This window comes from Ochotona curzoniae, unplaced genomic scaffold (assembly GCF_017591425.1).
Source record: "Ochotona curzoniae isolate NIBS_2020 unplaced genomic scaffold, NIBS_Ocur_1.0 contig_3819, whole genome shotgun sequence".
In the NCBI taxonomy this organism is placed as follows: Eukaryota; Metazoa; Chordata; class Mammalia; order Lagomorpha; family Ochotonidae; genus Ochotona; species Ochotona curzoniae.
In genome coordinates this window covers 1,084,863-1,105,674 of record NW_024466004.1, presented here as the reverse complement: position 1 = coordinate 1,105,674, position 20,812 = coordinate 1,084,863, and the positions used below count along the sequence as shown (strand labels likewise).

At 49.2% G+C, this 20,812-nt stretch overlaps 1 protein-coding gene across 2 annotated transcripts in view; it reads left to right on the top strand.

Annotated features, from left to right (window-relative positions):
- Window positions 1-15,913, top strand: part of ILRUN (inflammation and lipid regulator with UBA-like and NBR1-like domains) — a 93,126-nt gene extending 77,213 nt beyond the window's left edge. The window contains exon 4 of one of the 2 annotated variants that reach the window (XM_040983223.1): window positions 12,731-15,913. In XM_040983223.1, coding sequence (XP_040839157.1) covers window positions 12,731-12,766 — 36 coding nt within the window. In that variant the 3' untranslated portion in view covers window positions 12,767-15,913. The remainder of the gene's footprint in view (window positions 1-12,730) is intronic. The other variant, XM_040983221.1, reaches the window with a different exon arrangement.
- The last annotated feature ends 4,899 nt before the right edge of the window (window positions 15,914-20,812 follow it).

The window sequence follows — 20,812 nt, the reverse complement described above, 5'->3', positions numbered from 1 at the left end:
TTTAGCATGCCAGATTTTTCCCCTCAAAGGCAACAGGTCCAGTGCTTGAGCTGCTCTACTTCACTTAGTCTGTGGAGCAGCAGTACACAAGGGTGCTGTTATTATCCCTGCTTTAGTTACTGAGATTTGAGATATTCAGGTGCAGTCATGCGACTTGAAAGTGGTAAAACCAGGAGGTGAGCACAAGCTGGTTTTGTTTGTTTGTTTTTAAGATTTGTTTTATTTGTTTAAAAGGCAGAGTTACAGAGAGGAAGACACAGAGATCTTCCATTTGCTGGTTCACTCCCAAATGGCCACAAAGTCTGAGGCCAGGCCAGGCATTTCCTCCAAGTCTCCTAGATGGGTGTAGGGGCCAAGAAATTGGACCATCCTCTGCTGCTTTCTCGGGTGCATTAGCAAGGAGCTTAATCAGAAGTGAAGCAGCCAGGACTCAAACTAGCACCCATGTAGTTAGTATGCTGGCACTACAGCCATTGGCTTAACACACTTATACCACAATGCCCGCTCCAAATCATTGATTTTTGACTCCTGCTGTGTTTTTTTTTAAGGTTTATTTATTTTTATTGGAAAGGCAGATTTACAGAGAGAAGGCAACGGAGAGAGAAGGATCTTGTATCCGTTGGTTCACTTCCAACTGAGCTTAACGAACCTAGGTAATCGGAAGTCAGAAGCCAGGAGTTTCCAAGTCTCGCACTTGAGTGCAGGGTCCCAAGACTTAAGGTCATCCTCTACTGTTTTCCCAGGCCGCAAGCAGGGAGATGGATAGGAAGTGAAGCAGTGGGACATGGACCAGTGTTCATATGGATCCTGCTACATACAAGGCAAGGATTTAGCCACTGAGTCATCGCATTGGGCCCAGCTTATGCTGTGTTAACATCACACTGATTTGCTTCCCAATTACACTGTTCAAGTACACGTATTTATTGACTGACATGATAGCTGCAGGCTTTCCGTACTATGTGGCTACATTTCAAATAAAGATCAAGTATTATGTGACCCTTCTCTTACTAAACTCCTTCTCCCCATGTGCTGCTCTCCCTCCTCCTCCCAATAACCTCCAAGATTGCCTAGCAGCTTCTATAACCTGTTATGTTTCAAGTTTTGTTGGCATGAAAATTTCCATTAATTGTTTCTTGAGATACAAAAAAAGATACTCTTGAAATTACACATGGAGGTGGTTTATATTTCTCGGTTACGTTCAAAAGATACAGTCTCTTGTGTCTTTTCTGGAGCAAATTTAAAATCTGCCTTTGAATGTAACTGAGTATTTTAGAATTCGAACATGCTTTCAGGACCATCCTGCGGTTTGTTTAAAGTCAGGGTTTGTCTCTGCAGCTATCTGGAGAAGCACTATTGTAGGCAGAGGGATAGCCAGTGCAGTGTGAGGTTGGAAAGTCAGGTTAGTGTGTTCACCAGACAAGAGAAGAGGCCAGTGCCTAAGGCAGAGGAACTGGAGAGAGGTGGAGATGCAGTCAGAAGATAGAATCCAGGAACAGAGGGCTTAGAGAAGGGCAGACACTCGAGTTTGGGCAGAGGGGGCTGTGGTCTGACCTGAGGCAGTAAAGGACCACTAAGGCTCTTAAGGTGGCAAGTGCAGGATACAGCTGGGAAGCTGGTAACGGTTTTCAGGCAAGAGAGGAACAACTGCCTTAGTGGCAGCACAGGTCAGAGGGAAGATCCGTCTCAGGACGTGCTATAGCTGTACCTGACTGGGCTTAGGAGGGCGTGTAAGAGAGAGAGCAAAGGATGCTGCCAAAGTTTTTTATTGAGCAGTCACAAGTTTGGAGCTGCCCTTAGTTTAGAGGCACAAGGCCATGGTGGAGGTGCGGGGAGCATAGGGGTTTCCTTCTGGGCACACTGGAGATTCTTAGAAACTTAGAAGTAGAGCTGTCACTAGACTGTTGCCTACCTGGTTGAATTCACAGCCTGCATGGAAATAGAAATTGAAGAGTTGTCTCGTATGGACAACATCACTGCATGTGTCCCATGAATGGTAAGTGAGGGCCTCTTGACTCATTAAGACTGCCAACTTGGAATGTGGCCTTTCTGCATTATACAGTGTTTCACAGCATTCCAGACCTTTACCACTAGATGCAAGCAGTAACACTTGCACCGCCACCCCCACTGTAACAGTTACAGTGTCAGTAGACACTGCCAGGTATCTCTGGGAATGGAGGGAGTCAAAATAGCTTCACCTGTGGACTGATGGTATCGAGATGGAGAAGTCATCAGGAACTCCATACTAACTGCCTAATGTGAAATCACTCTGTATTGTCCAGAGCTTCTTCCTGCATTTATTCTTATTCCTAGTTTATACTATTGTAATTATTGTAGTTACATTTCTCACGGGACAGAAATAATAGGGAAGTTACGAATGACTTGTTACCAGTGATACACAGCAAACTGAAGATATGCCATTGTCAGGAACCCAATTGGAGTCTTTTGTTTGTTTGTTTTTTAAGATTAATTTTGAAGCTCAATGCAATGACTCAGTTAGCTAATCTTCCTCTTACAAGTGCCGGGGTCCCATATCGGCACCAGTTCTTGTCATGGCTGCTTCTCTTCCCATCCATCTGGCTGCTTATCGCCTAAGAAAGCAGCAGAGCATGACCCAAAGCCTTAAGACCCTGTACCTGTATGGGGCCCGGCGCGGTGGCACAAGTGGTTAAGGTCCTCGCCTTGCATGCCCGGGATCCCGTATGGGCGCTGGTTCTATCCCAGCAGCCCTGCTTCCCTTCCAGCTCCCTCCCTGTGGCCCCGGGAAAGCAGTGGAGAACGGCCCAAAGCTTTGGGAACCTGCACCCGCGTGGGAGACCCGGAAGAGGCTCCTGGCTTCGGATCGGCATAGTATTGGCCGTTGGGCTCACTTGGGGAGTGAATCATCGGACGGAAGATCTTCCTCTCTGTCTCTCCTCTCTGTATATCCACCTTTCCAATAAAAAATAATAGAAATAAATCTTAAAAAAAAAAAAAGACCCTGTACATGTGGGAGTCTTGGAAGAAGCTCCTGGCTCCTGACTAAAGATTGGCTCTGCTCCAGCTGTTGCAGCCATTTGGAATGTGAACCAGATGGAAGGTCTTTCTCTCTGTCTTTCCTACTCTCTGTAAATCTGCCTTTCCAATAAAAATAAATGAATCTTTTAAAAAAGAAAAGATTACGTTTATTTATTTGAAAGGTAGAGTTATGAGAGGGGAAGAGATATAGAAAAAGGTGTTCCATCCACTGCTTTGCTTCCCAAATGGCCACAGTATCTGGAACTGAGCCAGAATCCTACAGCTCCATCTGTATCTCATGGGTGACAGGGGCCCAAGTACTCAAGCTACCTAGTATCTACTGCTTTCCCAGATGTATAGGTAGAGGGCTGGGCCAGGAATGAAACAGCTGGGGATGCTAGTGTTAATGGTAGCATCTTAATCTACCTAGCCGTAATGGTGACCTGAAGTCTGATGTTCTAGAACATACCATCTGAAGTTTGCTGGCATATTATCTGTTTTCTGAAAATAATTCATGTACTTGAGGTCGTGTCGGACAGATCTTGTTCATCTGCGGGAGCTGCAGAAGAATTTGTGGCCAAGGAGGAAGTGACACAGAGCAGCTGAGGAACCAGCCCCAGCAAACTGGCAGATTAGCACATTCTGTACCAGAAGAGGCTTGCCAGGAGGCTCTAGGCTTAGTGATATTTCGATTCCTGTCTTTTGAAACCCCAGAACAGCCAGTAAAGTCGCCCCAGTCTTACTGGTGTTTGCGTTGGCATAGGTAATGTGTGCATTTCAAAAATAAGTTGAGCAAACACTACTAGCGTTAGAAAATGCCTTTTGTTTGTAACATTACTATCTGACAGAATAAAAGGTATCTCCAGGAACTCTCCCTTTTGTGCCTCAACAGCTTCCAAGCAGTCCATCTCTATTTGCTCTGGTCTCTGAGCATTGTGTTGGCTGTAAGGATGCATCTTTTTCTGTGTGTTGTGAATTAAGCATTTTAATTTCTGATAGCAGGCAACGTGTGACATTTGTCTCCTGATGCAGGCAGTCAAATTTTTTATTCTTCTCTTTCGGATAAATCTATTGTCACTATATTGTAGCAGTATATGCAAAATGTAAGATTAAGAGCTGCTGTTGCTTAGGGACAAAGTTACAAGCTTCCTTAAGAGTTCAACTTAAAACTGAAACATTTTCCAAAATTGGGTGAAGGTGGGGGTATGGCACAGCATTTAAGTCACCACTTGGAATGCTTACATCTTGTCCCAGAATGCTGGTTCAAGTTCCAATCCATTCCCATTCTCCTTCTCCCCCCTCCCCCCAGCCTTCTAAATGGATGAAAACAAACAAAAGCTCTGGGTGTCGCCCTGCAAAGCCTTGAGGATCTTAGGCTTTGTACTGTGATTTTACTGCCTAAGGCATGATTAAAACTGCTCTACTTGGAGCAACTTTAATATCAGTCTGTAAGAGAGGCGTCATGGGTGCTCAGCCTGTGCTGAGCTGTCTTCAGATTATTTCCCTCTGGGGATGGGTGCTGTGGTATAACTGTTTAAGCCACCACTTGCAATGCCAGCGTCTCGTATGGGCACCAGTTTGAGTTCCACATGCTCCACCTTTAATCCGGCTCCCTGCTAATGCACCTGGGAAAGCAGCAGATGACCTTGCCAGCCGTGTAAGAGATTTGGATGAAAGTCTTAGCTTCAGCCCAGTCCAGCCCTGGCCATCATGGTTATTTGGGGTGCCAATCAGTGGGTTACTGTCAGTTTCTGTCTCCCTCTCTTCCTGTCCCTCCCTCTGTCTACCCCTCTTCCTCTTTCTCTCTCCATCTCCTTCTGTGACTTTGCCTTTCAATAAATAGTTCTCTCTTTTTTTATGATGTTTACATTGTTGATCAAGGTGGGAAGGTTCAAGGGTTAGGAGAAAGTAGGTGAGACCATTCTTTCCAGATTTTCTTTTTTCTTCTCCACTGTCTGCAGGAAGGGGAGAGATAAGGGGAGAAGCCACACCCAGTTTGCCAGCTGTCTCAGTACCCTGGGATCGGGAACGGCTGCCTGATATCATCCCAGGGTTCCCAATGTGGAGCATGCTCTGAGGGTTCTGCTCAAGTGGTTTTGATAGTTCTAAAATGCTGTCAGTCTCCCCATCCAAGGAGTAGGAAATCCTTCCAAGGTCCGTTGGCTGACATAGTCCACCTTAAAGTCTCCATTTGCCCAGGTATTTGTTGTCAATGCTTGGCTGAAGTAGTTGTCCAGTTTGTTCTGCCCTCTTTCCTCTGCTATGGTACCAGATGTCCTCTGCAGGCCCCAATGGACTGCCATATCCTCCATGTGCATCTGGGCATGCCGTCCACTGCTCCATTTTTTCCACTTTTTTCCAGTTCTAACACACGCACTCTACGGTTAATCCACTGATTCTGCAATTTTCTCCTTAGTTGGAAATCTGAGTCTAGCGGTTCAGTTGGGGGAATCCTCAAAGAGACCTCATCTGAGGTGATCCCAGACCTGATTCTTGCATGTGCTTGCCAGTATGGGGTCTGGCTCAGTCCACCACCCACATCAGCCTACACACAAAATGCTAATTGCAGTTGCTGGGTCAGTTCTGTCTCCAGCCCCGTCTCTTACACAAATTAGTGGATGCTGTGGCCCAGCCCAACCCAGCCCTCTACACACTCGGCCCTCATGCATACTAACAGGAACTACAGCCCAGCCAGAGCGACCCGCCCCCAGAAGCCTCCACCAGGCCTGCCTCCAGCCCTGGTTTCTGTTTTTGCCAGTATGTGCTGCAGACTGGTCCAGTCTTTCCCACATCCAGTTCAGCTCTCATACACACCAATGTGTTGGGGTCTAGTTTAACCCAGCTGACCTCACTGTCCAGCCTACACTTAGGCAAGGGTGCCACTGCCTATCTAGCCCTGCCCTTCACCAGCTTTTGGTTCTCATGCTCACCAGTGGCAGTTGCAGCCCTTTAGAAAGGTGCCCACTGATTTCCTACTGGTCCCACTCTCAGTCGCAGATCTTGCACTCTCCAGGTGGTTCTGACTTAGTGCTTGTGTACATGCTACTAGGAGTTTGGAAGAAAGATAAAATTAAAAAGTGTGGTGTAATTGGAACTGTGCTACCTAACTGACTGATGGACCTGAATTAAACTAGAGGAAGGAAGAACCATGTGAAGGAAGTCCCAGAGGCAACCACAAGCAGGGTGTGTTTGTGGGACACTGGCCAGCCTGGTTGTGGTGACTGAGGTGTGCTTAAAGAGGGTGAGGCAAACTTGCTTCAGAGGAAGACCTGTGAAAACCAAGTGAAGGAGGGTTCACATCTAATGTGGAAGGAAACAGGGTGCCAACCATGCTCTTGAGCCAGGGGAGTGGCAGGATGAAGCCAAGCATAACTGAATGGGACCAAAAGACACAGTTTACTGTTTGTAACCAGCCATTAGGAGGGTGATGGCTGTGAATTGTCAGAGCGAAAAGACAGTTGACAAAAGGCTATAAGGGGCCTGAATGGAAATTCTGAGAGCAGGTGGTACCAGCAGCCTCACCGTGTGTCTCAGCACAACTCCCACAGCCCAGCACCAGTGACTACATGGTTAGGAACTTGGACACGTGTCTTTCCTTTGGGGTCCTTCCTAATGAGATTCTGACCAGTACTTCCTTTCTTTTTGGGACTCTGCCCTAGGAGAAGGCTGTGAGAGAATCCCTGCAGGATCCCACTTAGATTCTAGCATACTTACTGTTGAGTAAGATCTTTGGGGGCTAGAATTCCAAATAGCAGATCACTTTTTCTAAAAGGGATCGTGAAACTCAGCTACAATTCTCCATCTCCTTATAAAGCTTTAAATGTGTTTTCAGTCACAACTATGTTTGCTTGAATTTTACTCTGCCTGATGATTTTCTTTTGTGAAGGGGGTATGTGAAGGCTGCAGAAGTTGCCTTTGACCATGAGGATAGAACTGTGGGTGGAGGGAAGGGTAATGGGAAGAATGGAAATATGGTGGAGGAAGTATGGTGGGTGGGTCAGTAGAAGGAAGATGAATGACAGGCGAGAAATTCCCCAGCAGGACTCTAGAGGTTAATTATTTGAGCAACGGAAGAGCTATGTTACAAAGCTAAGTATAAAAATGATTTCATAGGGCTTTAAAAAAATAATACTCAGCACATGTCGAACTGTGTTAAGCTTTTAGGCAGTTTTGGCACGCCCAAGAGACTGTGGACTAAGTCTCTCTTGTGGTCAGCCCTCATACACAGCAGTACATTTTTCTCTGGTCTTAAGCTACTGTAGATAGGTGTCGTTGGCTGTTGTGTTAGATGCTTGTGGGGGGCTGACACATGAAAGTGACTTGGACAGCAGTCTCAAAACATCTGCAGTAGGTCCCGCCATCCTGAAGAGGCCCAGCACTGCCACTTACAAGCCTCTAGCACTCACCAAGGAGTGACTTGTATTCCTGAGAGAACGCCATTGCCCTTCCTGGTACTCCAGAGCATGCTTCATTTCTAGTTAGGGAGAGATTTACAAATGTAATCAGAGCCTGATCACTCTGGCCTGTGAGCAGGATCTTAGCACATCATGTTTGTGGTCCTGGATCAGAACAGAACTTAGTACTAAACACTGTATTCTTCTGTGTTTGCATTCAGTGTGTGTAAGTGATTAGAAGGAGGTCTAGGCAAGCGAAGCACTGACCAAGACTGGCCCAGGAAAGGAGGAGGTTACCAGGTGCTATCTGATGCTGGCATCAGTTTATACCAGGAGAGCATGTTATTTCGCAGGGGAGCATGTTATTTGCCTTTTTATTTATTTAAATCAAATCACAAATAAAAACGAAATAAAGACAGGTATGTGAAAGTTTCTGTGTTATGGTGGTTTATCTAGGCAGCAAGTTTTCTTGTAAGAAAAGATCTCAGTGGGACATCTCAATCGTCAGGATTTTCGGCCCCTGCCCCCACAGCAGGATGGCGTATTTCACAGTTCACTCTCTGGTGTGAGGGAGCGCAGTAACAGACACAGGTTCACCATCCAGCGGGCGGTCTGGTTCCCAGTAGACAGCACTGACCAGCCTGCTGTCAGAGGTTAGTGAACGAATCTTTAAAAAAAAAAAAAAAAAGTAGCTGAAAGAGATCTTGTTCTTGGTTTTTAGTACTTTGGTGTTCAGTGAATTTTCTGTCAGCAACTTTTTTTTTTAAGTCTGGTGGATCATCCCTTTTCAGGAAATTGAAAAATTCTCCAAAACCTGCAACTTTCTGAACACTGCATGACACCACAGTTTGGAAATTCCATGGCATTAAACATTGTTTCTTGCACAAAATTAAAGATCAGTGATAACCAAGAATGGCACTTGCTATTCCAAAGGATCTGCTGTTGTAAAACACAAGTCGGAGAGATAATTATTTTCATGTTTGCTTTGAGGTTAAAATGATAAATACTAGATCTTGTTCCTTCAGGAGCTGTGATGGATGAGACTGGGTTTATCTAAATATTCTGTCTAAACATTTTAGTACTAACCAAGTTATGATTTGTTGTAGTTAGGATTGCGTTGTACAAGAGAATTCAGGGCTGACTTGATCTCTTTCCCCTAAACTAGCAAGCAACTGGCCAATGCAGAAGTGGTGCAATTTTAAGAGGTCTTACCTACTTGTTAGCTGGCTTGAACTGGGGTCATAGTGCTCACGGCCGTGACAGCTGTTAAAGGGGAAAGCACCGGGAAGCCTGAGGCACAGCAGGCAACGCTTCAGCAACTCCCTGGACAGCTTCTCCTCTCCAGCAGATGGGGAGCTGCCCCAAACCGCATGCCCATTTCTGTGCACTTGGCTAGGCCTTTACACCTGGCGTCAGATGGCAGGCGTTCTTTTTATTTTATTTTTTTAAAGATTTATTTATTTGAAAAAGAGAGGGGGAGAAAGGAGAAGACCTAGAGATTGAAATCTTCCATCTACTGATCCGCTACCCAAATGGCTTCAACGGCCAGGGTTGGGCTGGTGAAAAGTCAAGAACTTCCTCTAGGTCTCACACGCAGGTGCATGAGCTCAGGGACTTGGACCGTATTCTGCTGCTTTCCCAGACGTAATATTAGGGAATTGGACTGGAAGTAAAGCAACTGAAACTCAGACCAGTGCTTATATGGGATGCTGGCACTGCAGACAGCAGCCCCACGGGCATTCTTTTCTGGGTTTGTACCCGTGCCCTGTATTAACATGGATAAATTAGTCTTGCTACTGGTCGCTCTGTGATAGGACATGATTCCTCCCAGAGAAGGTGACCTGCATCAGGCCCACTGGGTTTTGTGCTGGTGACCTTATTTTTTCCTGGTGTCACAGTTGAATTCAGTTGAATTCTTCAGTACCAACTGGTGCATCTTCCCCTGATCTGTTGTTCTTAGTACAGTATTGTGCAGTACTGGAACAACTCTTTTGTTTGTTTTTGTTTTTGTTTTTAAAAGACAGAGTTACAGAAAGAAGGGGGACAGAAAGAGATCCTCTATCTGCTGGTTCAACCCCATAGCCTCAGTAGCAAAAGCTGGGCCAGGCTGAAGACAGGAGTACCTTCTGGGTATCTCATGTGGGTACATGAACATTTGAGCTGTTCTTTGCTATCTTCCCAATGTATTAGCAGGGAGCTGGATAGGAAGTGGAGCAGGTGGAGCTTAAAACCTATCTTCCTTCTCAGGATGGAGCTTAATCCAGTGCACCATGACACATCTCTTAGAGGAGATAGGTCATGGATGCCAGGCCATTAAAACAGTTGGCATCTGCTTTTTCTGCACATAGAACTCAAGTGGGGTCTAGACACGGTAGCCTATGGCTAAAGTCCTTACCTTGCATGCCCCAAAATCCCATATGGGTGCAAGTTCATATCCTGGCTGCCCTACTTCCCATCCAGCTTCCTGCTGTGGCCTGGAAAATCAGTCGAGGATGGCCCAGATCCTTGGGGCCATGCACCAGTGTGGGAAACCTGAAAAAAATTCCTGGCTCCTGTTTCAGATTGGCTCAGCTCCAGCCATTGCTGCCACTGGGGAAGTGAATCAGCAGATGGAAGGTTTTTCTCTCTGTTAATCCTTCTCTCTGTACATCTACCTTTCCAATAAAAATAAATAAATCTTTTTTGAAAAAATTGAGTGGTTCCTGGATCCCAGAAGAAAGCAAGTTATCTGTATTCCTGAACTCTGCTTGTAGGTTGCGGTTGGGGTTGATCACCAGAACCCGTTATTGATCAGCTTCCCATTTGTTGTTTTTACAGATTTGTTTATTTATGAGAGAGTTTCTTTCAGAAAGAGAGATGGAAAGATCTTCCATCCACCAGTTCACTCTCCAAATGCTTGCAGCACTGGAGCTTGGCCAGTCCAAAACCAGGAGCCAGGAGCTTCTCCAGCTCTCGCACATGAGAACAAAAGCCTAAGGACTTGAGCTGTCTGCTGCTGTGTTCTGAAGTACATTAGCAGAGAGCTGAATAAGAATTGAAACAGCCAGGACACTCACACCAGCACCCGTATGGAATGCTGGTGTCATAGGTGGTAGACAATTAACTTGCCACACCACAGTGTCAGCCTCTTGAGCCTCTCATTTTAACTGTCTCTCCATCTCACCACTAGGAGAGATGCAGCCTGTTTGGGCGCTGCCATAGGAGGCTTTGGACAAGCTGTTCCTGGGGTCTCTTGCGGCTGGTGCTGTGTGATCTTCTGTGTTACCCGTATCTATGCATTCGTGGAGTTCAGGACAAGAAGTTGTTTCACAGCAGAGTTGGCTCCTTCTTTGTTCCTTTGCAGAGATGGTAGTTGATCTTGGAAGAAGAACTTGTTTCTCAGGCCACCTTTCTATGCCACTTCACACCAGCTACTCCAATCTGCCACTCTCTGGGTGAAAAGGAACCCAAGTAGCAATTTTCTTCCCAAAAGGCACCGTGGCCCTCAGTCGTGAAGTGGATCAGTGCTAACCATGATCTCAGCTCACCAGTACCACACTGAGTGGCCTAAGGACCAGCCGGCACACTCAGATGGGAAGTGGAAAATATGCATCTCTTTATCTGCCACTTGTGTGGTGCCTGATTTCTTTATCTGTTAAATGGGAATGGGCAACAGTTCCTTGGCAAAGTCATGTACTCCCTTTTGCAGGTATTCCAGACAAGTCACCAGGCCAGTGCTTGGTTCACGAAAGCCGCAGGAAGAGGGTAGAGTTTGCAGTGAAAGGTGATTAGATTTCACATAATGTGGAAATTTTCTCAGAAAACAAATACCTGTTTTTTGTTTTTGGCAGGGAGTGTTGTTTGTTTTTCTTTGTGCCTTTTTCCTTGCATAGAGACCTATGAGCATTTTATTGGTTCTATTGGAATTTAATTGTATATTTTCCTTGGGTTTTTCTGGATAGATGAATAATAATTTAGACTGCGTAACTTCATACCTTTGATGTGTGTGTGAGTGTCCCTCCTACTAGGACCCTGGCTGGCAACACTAATGGGGCTGTGTCTGCAGTGATGGTTGCAGCCTATGCCTGTGAGAGGTGTGATTGGCTCAGCAACCGGCAGGCGTGTACCTGATGCTGTACACGCCAGCACTGTGGCCTTGTGGAGATTACCTTGCCTCCCTGAGCTTGGGAGTAAAGGGCTCCACAGAGCTGATACTCGTGTCTGTGTCTGCCTGTGCTGCCTGCTCATTTACTTCAGAATTTTTCTTCCATGCTAAAGCAAGCAGCCAGAAAATATATTCTGCTGGGTTTTTTTTTTTTTTTTGAAATTTTTGTGTGAAAAACAAAGGCAAGAACAGTTTTAGTGCTTTCCACTAAAGTTGATGTGTGTGAGGAGAGGACTGTTTTATTTTTGAAGCAGAGGCAGATAAGAGAGCTTCCCTGCTAGTTCAACAAACAACGCCTCCTTCCCCATGCCTGCAATAGCCTAGTAAGGAGCTGGGAGCTCTGTTCAGTTCTCCCATGTGCGTGACAGGGACTCAGCTACTTGAACCACCTCTTGATGCTTCCCAGGGTCTGCATTGGCTGGAACCAAAAATCAGTAGCCAAAACCAGGACCCAAACCCGAACACTCCCATTATGGTGTGTGGGCCTCTTAGTTGTGAGGCCCCAGATGTTGGTACGTTCTTAAGAACAAAACAGTGGGACCTTTTCCACTTAGCTGAGGGGCATACCTGGTCCCTTTGGGAATTAGAATAAACTATCCTGTGGCAAAGTGGAGACAGTGTGAGGGGAGCACTGCAGTCTACCAGACTTGGCTTCAAGTCTTGGCTGTGATTCTGACCAACCTTGAACAAACCTCTTAGTCCTTGTGGTGAAGTGAACATCTGTCAGGTGGATATAGTAGTTCATTCCTGCCTTCTAGGGCAGGAAGAAGATGGAAGACCATCTACAACCAACTCCTGGTTTCCCAGCTAGCCCCTAGGTGCTAGTGCATAAATGCTGTTTCTGCTACATTGTTTTTATAAATGTGTCATCTAGCCAGCAGAGACCAGGTACAGAAAGTGTTGTGTGTTATGTGGATGCTTAGCAGAGAGATGGAGACACTGGGTGGAGGAGATTAACACGCGCTGCCCTACAAGTTATCAGACTGGGAGGATCTCGCCAGCCTCTCCTCTTCAGATAGTGTGATTCACAAGAACTTGGCAACTTGGAAGGTGCTGAGCCTGGTCCTGCAGATGGCCCTGGCCATGCCTGTGGGGGTTTCCCTGTGGCTCTCTGGGAACCATGGACTCCTGACCTTGGTTTGATTGTCAGGTTGCACTGCTGTGTCTGCTGTCACTGACTGTCTTCACTCTCTTCCAGGGGCTCCACGGGCCTTACCCCTTCGGCCAGTCTTAAACGGGTGTGTCAACAAGAAGAAAAAAAGGCCTGACTTTGGGGGTAGGGCAAGGGTTTCCCTGGATTGCAGACCACATCGCATGGACCCCTGGCTCTGCCCCCCACACCCCCATCCTGGAAGAAGAGGAGGAAGCAGAACAGACTAGTTTTGAGTAAACTCAGTGTGCATGTGTGAGTGCTGAATCGCAGCAGTGGTGCTGAGACTTCCAAGAAGAAGCCATGCAGCCGCCTTGGGCTTGGTTGATTAGGGTGTCCGTCTAACAAATCATTAGGTTGCCCGGGAAGGGAAACAATTTTTTTAAAGGTGGGGTGGGAGGGGTAGCCATCTTTCTAAACAAAAGTTATTTTGCCTACAGAGAGGTTGTAGTTTCAAGCACCTGTTAATTTTTCCCCTTTCCCACTTTTGTTTAAGCAAGGGATAACATGCTCTTCATAGGATTAGTGCTTGCTCTGGATACGGTTCAGAATGAGAACTACGTGGCATGTTTGGGGACTGCGGGGTCAGCACCGAAGGAGCACAGCTGCCCAGGAACGTGACTCCGGCAGTCTGACCCCTTTTGTTTTTAATGGCATCAGCCAATGAGTTATCACCCTTCCTCCTCCTGTGTCTTTAATCTTGTGTTGATTTACACCTTTGGCATTTGTAGTCACCAACCCTGTGGCTTGTTAGTATCAGAACCTCTCTGAAGACCAAACTTCCCTGTGTGACCAGCAGAGGAAGCCTTGAGGACAGCCCTTGGGTGACGTGGGAGTTTCTGAGATTGAGAGGTGTCCTCCCACACTCGCCTGTGATGGTTGGCATGGCTTCCCTTCCACATTTCTTTTGGCAGGAAGACACTCCATCCTGCCTACATCTTTGCTGGGCCCTTCACATAGTGGCTCCCCACCCATGTGTGACCCATGCGTGTGCCATGGACACACACACAGGTGTTGGTACAGCCCACCAGCAGGCGAGTGTGAAGGTGTCCCATGCTTCTCTGTTGTCACACAGCTCCTCTCCCTGTGTCCCCTCCAGTGGTCCTGCATGGTGTTTTCACAGCCTGTTAATGAAGGCTGAGCTGTTAAAAATTCAAAAGCATGGCCCCCAAAGGGGAATGCGTCACAAGGAAGGGCCACAGTATCTGACTCCTTGATCTTGGAAACCACGCTTAGGTGGAAATTAGAGGACCCTCCATGCCCCCCACTCCACCCCACCCCAGCAGGATGGTCGGTTGTTGTAAGGAGGTGGCCAAGGAGCAGCCCCTCTGGAGATGAGGGTGGCAGCCTCAGTGGCCTCCTGTGGATTCCAAGCAGATTGAGATGTGGCTCTCTCTGTGGAAAGCTTGAACCAGGCTAGAACAGCTGTCTGCCAAAGATAAAAGAATATGCAAAGCCCCTCTTTTCTCCTTCTCACCCCCTCCCTCCTTTGAGTCTTAGTTGGTTTGAGAGTCGGGATACGGATCTAGGGCGCGATTGCTGGTCACCTACCTGGTTAGTGCACCCCCAGCCCTCCTGGGGTTGCGAGGCAAGTAGGGAGACCAGGTGTTGAGTGGCTGCAAGGGGTTGTAGAGCCTGGGTGTGGGTGAGGGTCTGCCTGCCTATCTGTCTCTGTCTGGGTGTCTGAGTTCCAAAATTGTGTGGTGTTTGTTCCTCCTCATCCTCTTCTGAGACTGGTGGGTTTTTTGTTTTGTTTTGTTTTGTTTTAAGTTTGATTGTGGAAGAAAACGCTTGTATGAAATTCACCCTTCACCTTCCCACCTTCCTCAGAAAACCAGAGGGGAATGTCCGCCTGCCGAGAAGGGCAGTTCTGTGCCCAGGTCGGAGCTAAGGGAGGGCCCTCCGAGCACGTGCTCTGTGTGCATGCACAAGGGCACCTTGTCTAGAGGAGCCTGTCCCCTGGGGCTCAGGCTGGCTTCTGTCTGAGAGCCCCATGAGACCCAGGCTGCTGCTGTCGGTGCCAATCTCCTGAAACACTGCCACCCAGGAGCCCACACATGTCCAGCCACTGTTGCCTCCTGATGACCTGGAAGCATCATTAGCTGTCCCTGGCAGGATCGGGGGAGGCTTCACAAGCCCTGCTTTTCTGACTTGCCATCTAGCCCATGCAAGATGCCCTCCACTTCCCAGCAGGGGCTTCACTGGCCACCAGCTTTGGGTGTGGCCCTGCCAGAGTTGTCCTGCTGCTCCTCTTGCTTATAGGCTACCTCACCCCCAGTCAGTTCAGCATCCCATATGTCTTGGCTTGCTTCCCAAGAACAAGCCAGTCTAATGTACACCCTCTGCAAAAGGGCCAGAGCAAGTGCAGGCTTTCTTTGGCATGTGGGCAGAGGAGGGTATGTGACTTCCCCAGGCCCAGGAGGATTTCAGAACCGCTGGCTCTCCTCTGCCTTGCTGGTATGGACCCTGAGCAATGCCCAGAGCCCACGTCCTCCCCTGCCCAGAGGCTTGCTAAAGGCTCCCTGTATCCTCAGCCCAAGCCTGCTCCTGGCAGTCTTCAGCAAGCGGCAGCCACCTCTGGGCCAGGACCATAGTATGGTGTCCAGGAAGTGAGACAGACCCCTTCTTAGGTGACAGGTTCTGAGGCCAGATGGAGAGGCAAGGGACTCAGGTGTGGGCAGGAGCCCCGGTGTGTGTGCATGGAGTGAGCTGTTTGTGTAAGTGTGGGTTGTGTGCACATGTGCATGTCTCTTTGCTTTTTGCCATGGGGATGATTGAATTTGGGGTGTTTTGCTACCCAAAACAGCCACTTTTCTCCCACAGCAAGGACTGGCCATAACCTTAAGCCATCAGGCTTAAATCCAGCTCAGAGGGAATCTCAGTCAACTCAGCTGGTGTGGCCTGAAGGTGGCCAAGGTGCCAGGACATGGGCACGAGAACAAACAGATCCCCAGGTTCACTCTGAGCCCCAGCGAGAGGCTGGTAGGGCTCCCAGGGCTTGGGAAATGAGCTGATCCTCCTCCCTGCCCTGTTTTTGTTCCCTGGGTGAATGAGGAGCAGCAGCGGTTGCCCCTTCCACCTGTCAGTAGTATGTGTGTATGTGTGTAGCACACAAGCTGGGTGGGTGTTCATGGCAGGACCTCATGGTGCCTAGGATGAGATGAAGATGAGGAGGTTTTTCCTTATTGTATAAATGAATATTTGTATGATTAAATTAACACACACACAAAAGGCTGTTTCCATGTGTGTCTGAGTTTTATTGCGCCTCCAAGCTTCCTGTGACCTGAATGCCCCCGCCCTTGTTGGGTACACTTGCATGTCTTCAGGTCTTCGCCCTCTTGTAGATGGGCAAACAGAAACCCTGAAGTTCATTATCTGTGTGTAAGAAATCAGTCGTGGGGTTATTAGTGGATCTGTTGGCCTTCCTGGTGCCCAGTAACCAGAAGGTAGTTAAGGAACCTGCCTGCAGATGGCCATGATGTCACCAGGGGCAATCTCTGTGTTGATCACCACTCGGTCACCAGCTGAGCAGCCCTTCCCTTGTACAGTCTCCACACTGCACCGCACAGTCATCCTTCCTGTTGGAGGAGCAGAAAGTCCCGGCTCCCCCCTGCCTGGCCCCCTAGGTGTAGAAGAGGGAATACTTCTTACAAGTTTCCCATGGTGACGTCTGAGTAATCAGGGAGCACTTCTGGCTTCTTAAGGATTAAGGATAAATTTTTGCGGGTTGGCCAGTCAACTAGCAAACAGGAGGTGACCCCACATCCTTAAAGGAGATAGTCTTTAACTTTGACAAAGCCAGGGAGGTGAATGGTGGGGCAAGTGGCTGAGCAGAGTGAATTGAGCAGAAAGTCTGCCTAAAGAAGACCTTATTGGCAAATATGCCTGTGAAAGGTGACTTTACTGGCTTCATTTTTTCCTAGCTGTGGCACTGTTCAAAATTCATGTGTCTGCTGTCACATCATATCTCTGTATCGCAGAATGAGATCAGAGAGGCAAGGGAATCGCCTAAATCCCACAGCTTAATGGAGGAGTCAGGTTTGGACCTATGAGCTCCCACCCACTGGCATTATTTTCATGTAACTGAAGAGCCCTCCATTCACCTGCATACCCCCTCAATTGTGCCTTCCTCCTGCCTAGCTAAGCTGTGTGTTCCAGACAGCAGCTGTGAGGCAGGAGTTCTTATGTGGTGGGAATTTCCCAACTGCTGTCCTATAGGAAGATCATTGAGGGGACCTGCGAGACACAAGTTGCATGAAAGAAATGCCCCCACATCACTGGGTTGCTGCCTCAGCAGCAGGTACACAAGACCCCTGTTTTTCAGAGCAGCCTTGTCCTGAGCCCCAGGGAAAGGAGTCTAGGAGACTGGGCCAGAGACTTCCAGGGTGAATGGCCCCGACCCATGACTGTGCACCTGCATCCTGCTTCCTCCCAGGTGCCCACAGCTGTTTGCTTTCTGCAGGGGCGTGGCAGGGGGGCACTGTCACCTGGGTCTTCTGGCAGCACAAACCCACTCCCAGGACTTTGCTACACCTCCACTGCTGAACAGTTATTTGCTTGGCAGAATCTGTTTGCCTTTGGGGCTGTAACCTGTCAAGAAGTCACCAGGCCCTGGAAGAAAAGAGTATGTTGGATGGTAGTTCCTGGCCAAGGCCATTCCCACGGGGGCTGGGTGACAGGGAGGAGGCTCTCAGCTGAGCCTGGGAGCTGGGGCTGAGGGGACAGTTGCAGTGGTCTAGACCCAGCCCTTCTGACAGAGCAAATAGGTCCACTCAAGCCGCCTCCCTGCCCTGGTACTTGGGTGCCTCCCACCCTATTCCTGGGAAGCTCCCTCCCTCCCTCCTCCCCGGCTTGCCATGACCCAGCAGTTTCCTTGACACCACTTGGTATCCAGCCCTGTGTATTTTGGGAGGAGAGACACAGAACACTCAGAACTCAAAAACACTTCATTTCAGAAATCAGGAGAGCAGACAAGCTTGCGAGAGGGGAAGACTGTATGTTGGGTGGGTGGGAATGTCCAGAAACAGTCTGATCACTGTGACCAGCTAGAGGAGCTCCATAAAACACAGACAGTCTTCCACAGAAGCCAGGGCCTGGATCACGGAGCTATCGAATGTCTTTTTTAGCCTCTGTTTTAGAGATGGCTGTGATCTGAGACCAAACACAAGTGTTCTCAAGTGCTGGTTCTGATTGACCCACTCTTGGGGAGGTGTGGGAACCTGCATTTCTAGCAAGTCCCAAGAATATGGCAGCACGCTGAGCTGACCACCCCTAGGAAGAATGTCCAAGGAGGTGGCCCTGCCCTCCCAGCTCCTTCCCCCAGTGCATCTGACCTGTGAGGTTCAGGCAAACCTAGGCTAAGCTGCCTTGTCAGGCCCGTTGGGGTTGGAAGACACCAGGGCCCTCTTTGGACCTCTGAATGAGTGCTCTGTTCCCCATCACTTCCCAGGATTTGTCCAGGCTGTGATTTTTGGCTTAGACGTCATCCCCAGTGTGCTGCTGCTTGTCATCAACAATGACTTGATGATGATACTGGCCCCCCACTGTTAACCCTGTTAAAGTCACTTACTCATATGAATGGCCACATTTAAACCACCACTACCTCCCCAGAGGGGGCAGTCGAGGTCAGGCAGCGTGTGAACAACTAACTTGCTTGTCATGAAGACAAGGAGGCAACCTAGGCTGAGAGCGGAGGGATGGTGGGGGAGGATGGGAGAGTGAAGGAGATGGGTGCGCCTTTGAGGAGCATGGCTCCTAACTGGGGAAACGGGTCTGCATCTGCAGGAAGACACAATCTCTACCTCAGCCAGGCCTAGGAGTGCCCCACCACCCCTGCCCTTGATGGTACTTTATTTGTCCATCATGTCTGTGTGCTGGGCACCTGCTCCAAAAGAGTGTGGCTAAAAGAGGCAAAACCCCATACCAGTTAGAGTCCAGGTGTGATGTGTGAAGATGTGACGTGCTGCGGGGTGCACGCAGCAAAGAGACCTGAGTGCCCATGAAGAACAGATTAGGATTGCTACCCTTGATGAACATGGACATAAAGCCAGCCCATGGACGTCTCGGGTAAGCATTCTGGCCCAGAGCAGGGCCCCAAGGTGTAGCAGGAGGTAAAGTCAGTGAGGTGAGGGCAACATTATGTGGGGCCTGGGGATGGCTGAAGCAGCCCGGCTTTCACCTGGATGAGATGGTTGTGAGCAGGACACAGCACACGTGGCTGCAGTGTTGAGAGTGCACTGAGGGGAAAGGGCAGATACGGGTGGTGGCAGCGGAGGAGGCAAGAAGTGGCTGGGTCTTTGGCACAGCCAGAAAAGCAAGCCAGCGGTCCTTACAGGAGGATTCCACATAGAGTAGCAGAAGGAAGATAGGGGCCTGAGGAACTAGAATATAATGGCCAGATTAGTAAATAACCGTTCCTAAAACAGGCAGGGGCTGACGAGGGCAGAAAGCCAAGTTCTTGCTGGACCTGTGTGTCAGGCATTCACGGGCAGCCTGGGCTAACATAGGAGGTGCAGCTGCAGTCTGGGAAGGTGGGGGTCCTGGCTGTGAGATGGCCTCCAAAACCTCAGGACCAATGGAGGCCATGCATCATGCCTCAAAGCTGTTCCCCCCATAAGGATCAGCCCTGGAAGAACCCCCCCACCAACCAGGCTCACAGCTCTAATGGCTGCAGTCCACCTGTGTCCTCCTCCTGTCCCCATGCCCTCCCTGCTGGTCATAGGAAAAAGGTCATGGAGTGGATGAAAGGCTGTGCTGTCTAGGAACACCCTAAAAGCCAGATGGGACATGTAGGAGTGACACCGGGAGGCCTAGCTAATTGTGATCCTGCCTCCCAAAAACATACCCTGCATCCAAGTCCTGGCAATTCCTGCTGGGCTGTGGAAGAGCTGAGTGAGGCTCAGGGTCTGCAGAGAGACCCTGCAGGAACCATGCTCACCTACAGCAGCCCCCATCCCCAGTCAGGACCCTTGGTGCCCCCTGAGAAGCAGGCCTGTCAGTGACCATGCCAGACACCACCCTCACGCCTGCCCTACTCACAGGTCAGTAGGACAGCAACAGTTGGGGAGATGTTCAGATGGCTGCTGTGAACCACATTGATGGGGGTCTGACGAGAGGAGAGTGCGCTTGGGAGTGTTGGAAATGCAGTGTGCCATGGCCAGCAGAGGGCACCACATGGCCCAGACCTCATCCAGCAAAGAACACCACCTGTGCATCTGTGTTCCCAATCCCCATGTGGGCCAGCTGGTGTTAGGCCAGGGTCACTCCCCAGTGCCACAACACCTACTTTGATCAAACCCCTGCCCCTTGTGGCTGTTGGCTTGGGATGCAGGGAAGGGTCATTGTACAGGAGAATATAGAAGGTCCTAGTTTTCCTCTAAGAGGCTAGCTGAGCAGCTAGCTTTCCTGCCATAGGCTTTCAGTACACAGTTGCTGAGTTAAAAAATGAGCCAATGCATAGGAGGCACTGGGGGCAGCAAGACTGGCTTATTTCTGGAGGTGGACAGGGACGGGAGCTTTTAGGGCAGGGTGGTGCACAGATGTGCCTGTGGTTGACAAACCTATGCCTGGAAATTGGTGTGGCCACTGTCGCTTATCATATCCAAGGGTTGGGAAGAAGACCCAGCACATCTGCATCCAGGTGCAGGCCACAACCCCTGGCGGATCACAGGCTGACTTGAGCTGCCGTCAAGCAGTGCTCACATCATCTGGGTGTCTCCGACTCTGGCTTGCCTTCTGTCTGCTCTCCTTTGCTCTTCCCTCCCTCCACTATCTCCTCCCACATGTCAGCCTCCTGATAGATGAGTACTCTGGTGTCCATGGGGATGAAGGGTTTGGGTTCAGGCAGCTCATAGGCAGGTTGGGAGGAGAATTTGGGTGCTGAGCCCTTGCTCCCTATGGGTCATCCGGGGCTGCTGGGGAGACAGCAGCTGGGAGGTGAGGGAGGAGGGTCCTGCGCCCAGGGCCCACAGTAGTGGGAGAAAGCCAAACCTTCCTGTAGGACCTTGGGAAGGAGTGAGCATTGGGGAGAATTCACCAGGGGGAGAAGACACTGAGCTGGGTGTGCTGCTTGCCCACCCAGGTACTCCTCCCCAGCTTCTGAGCCAGCAGAGAGAGCCAACACCTCCAGGG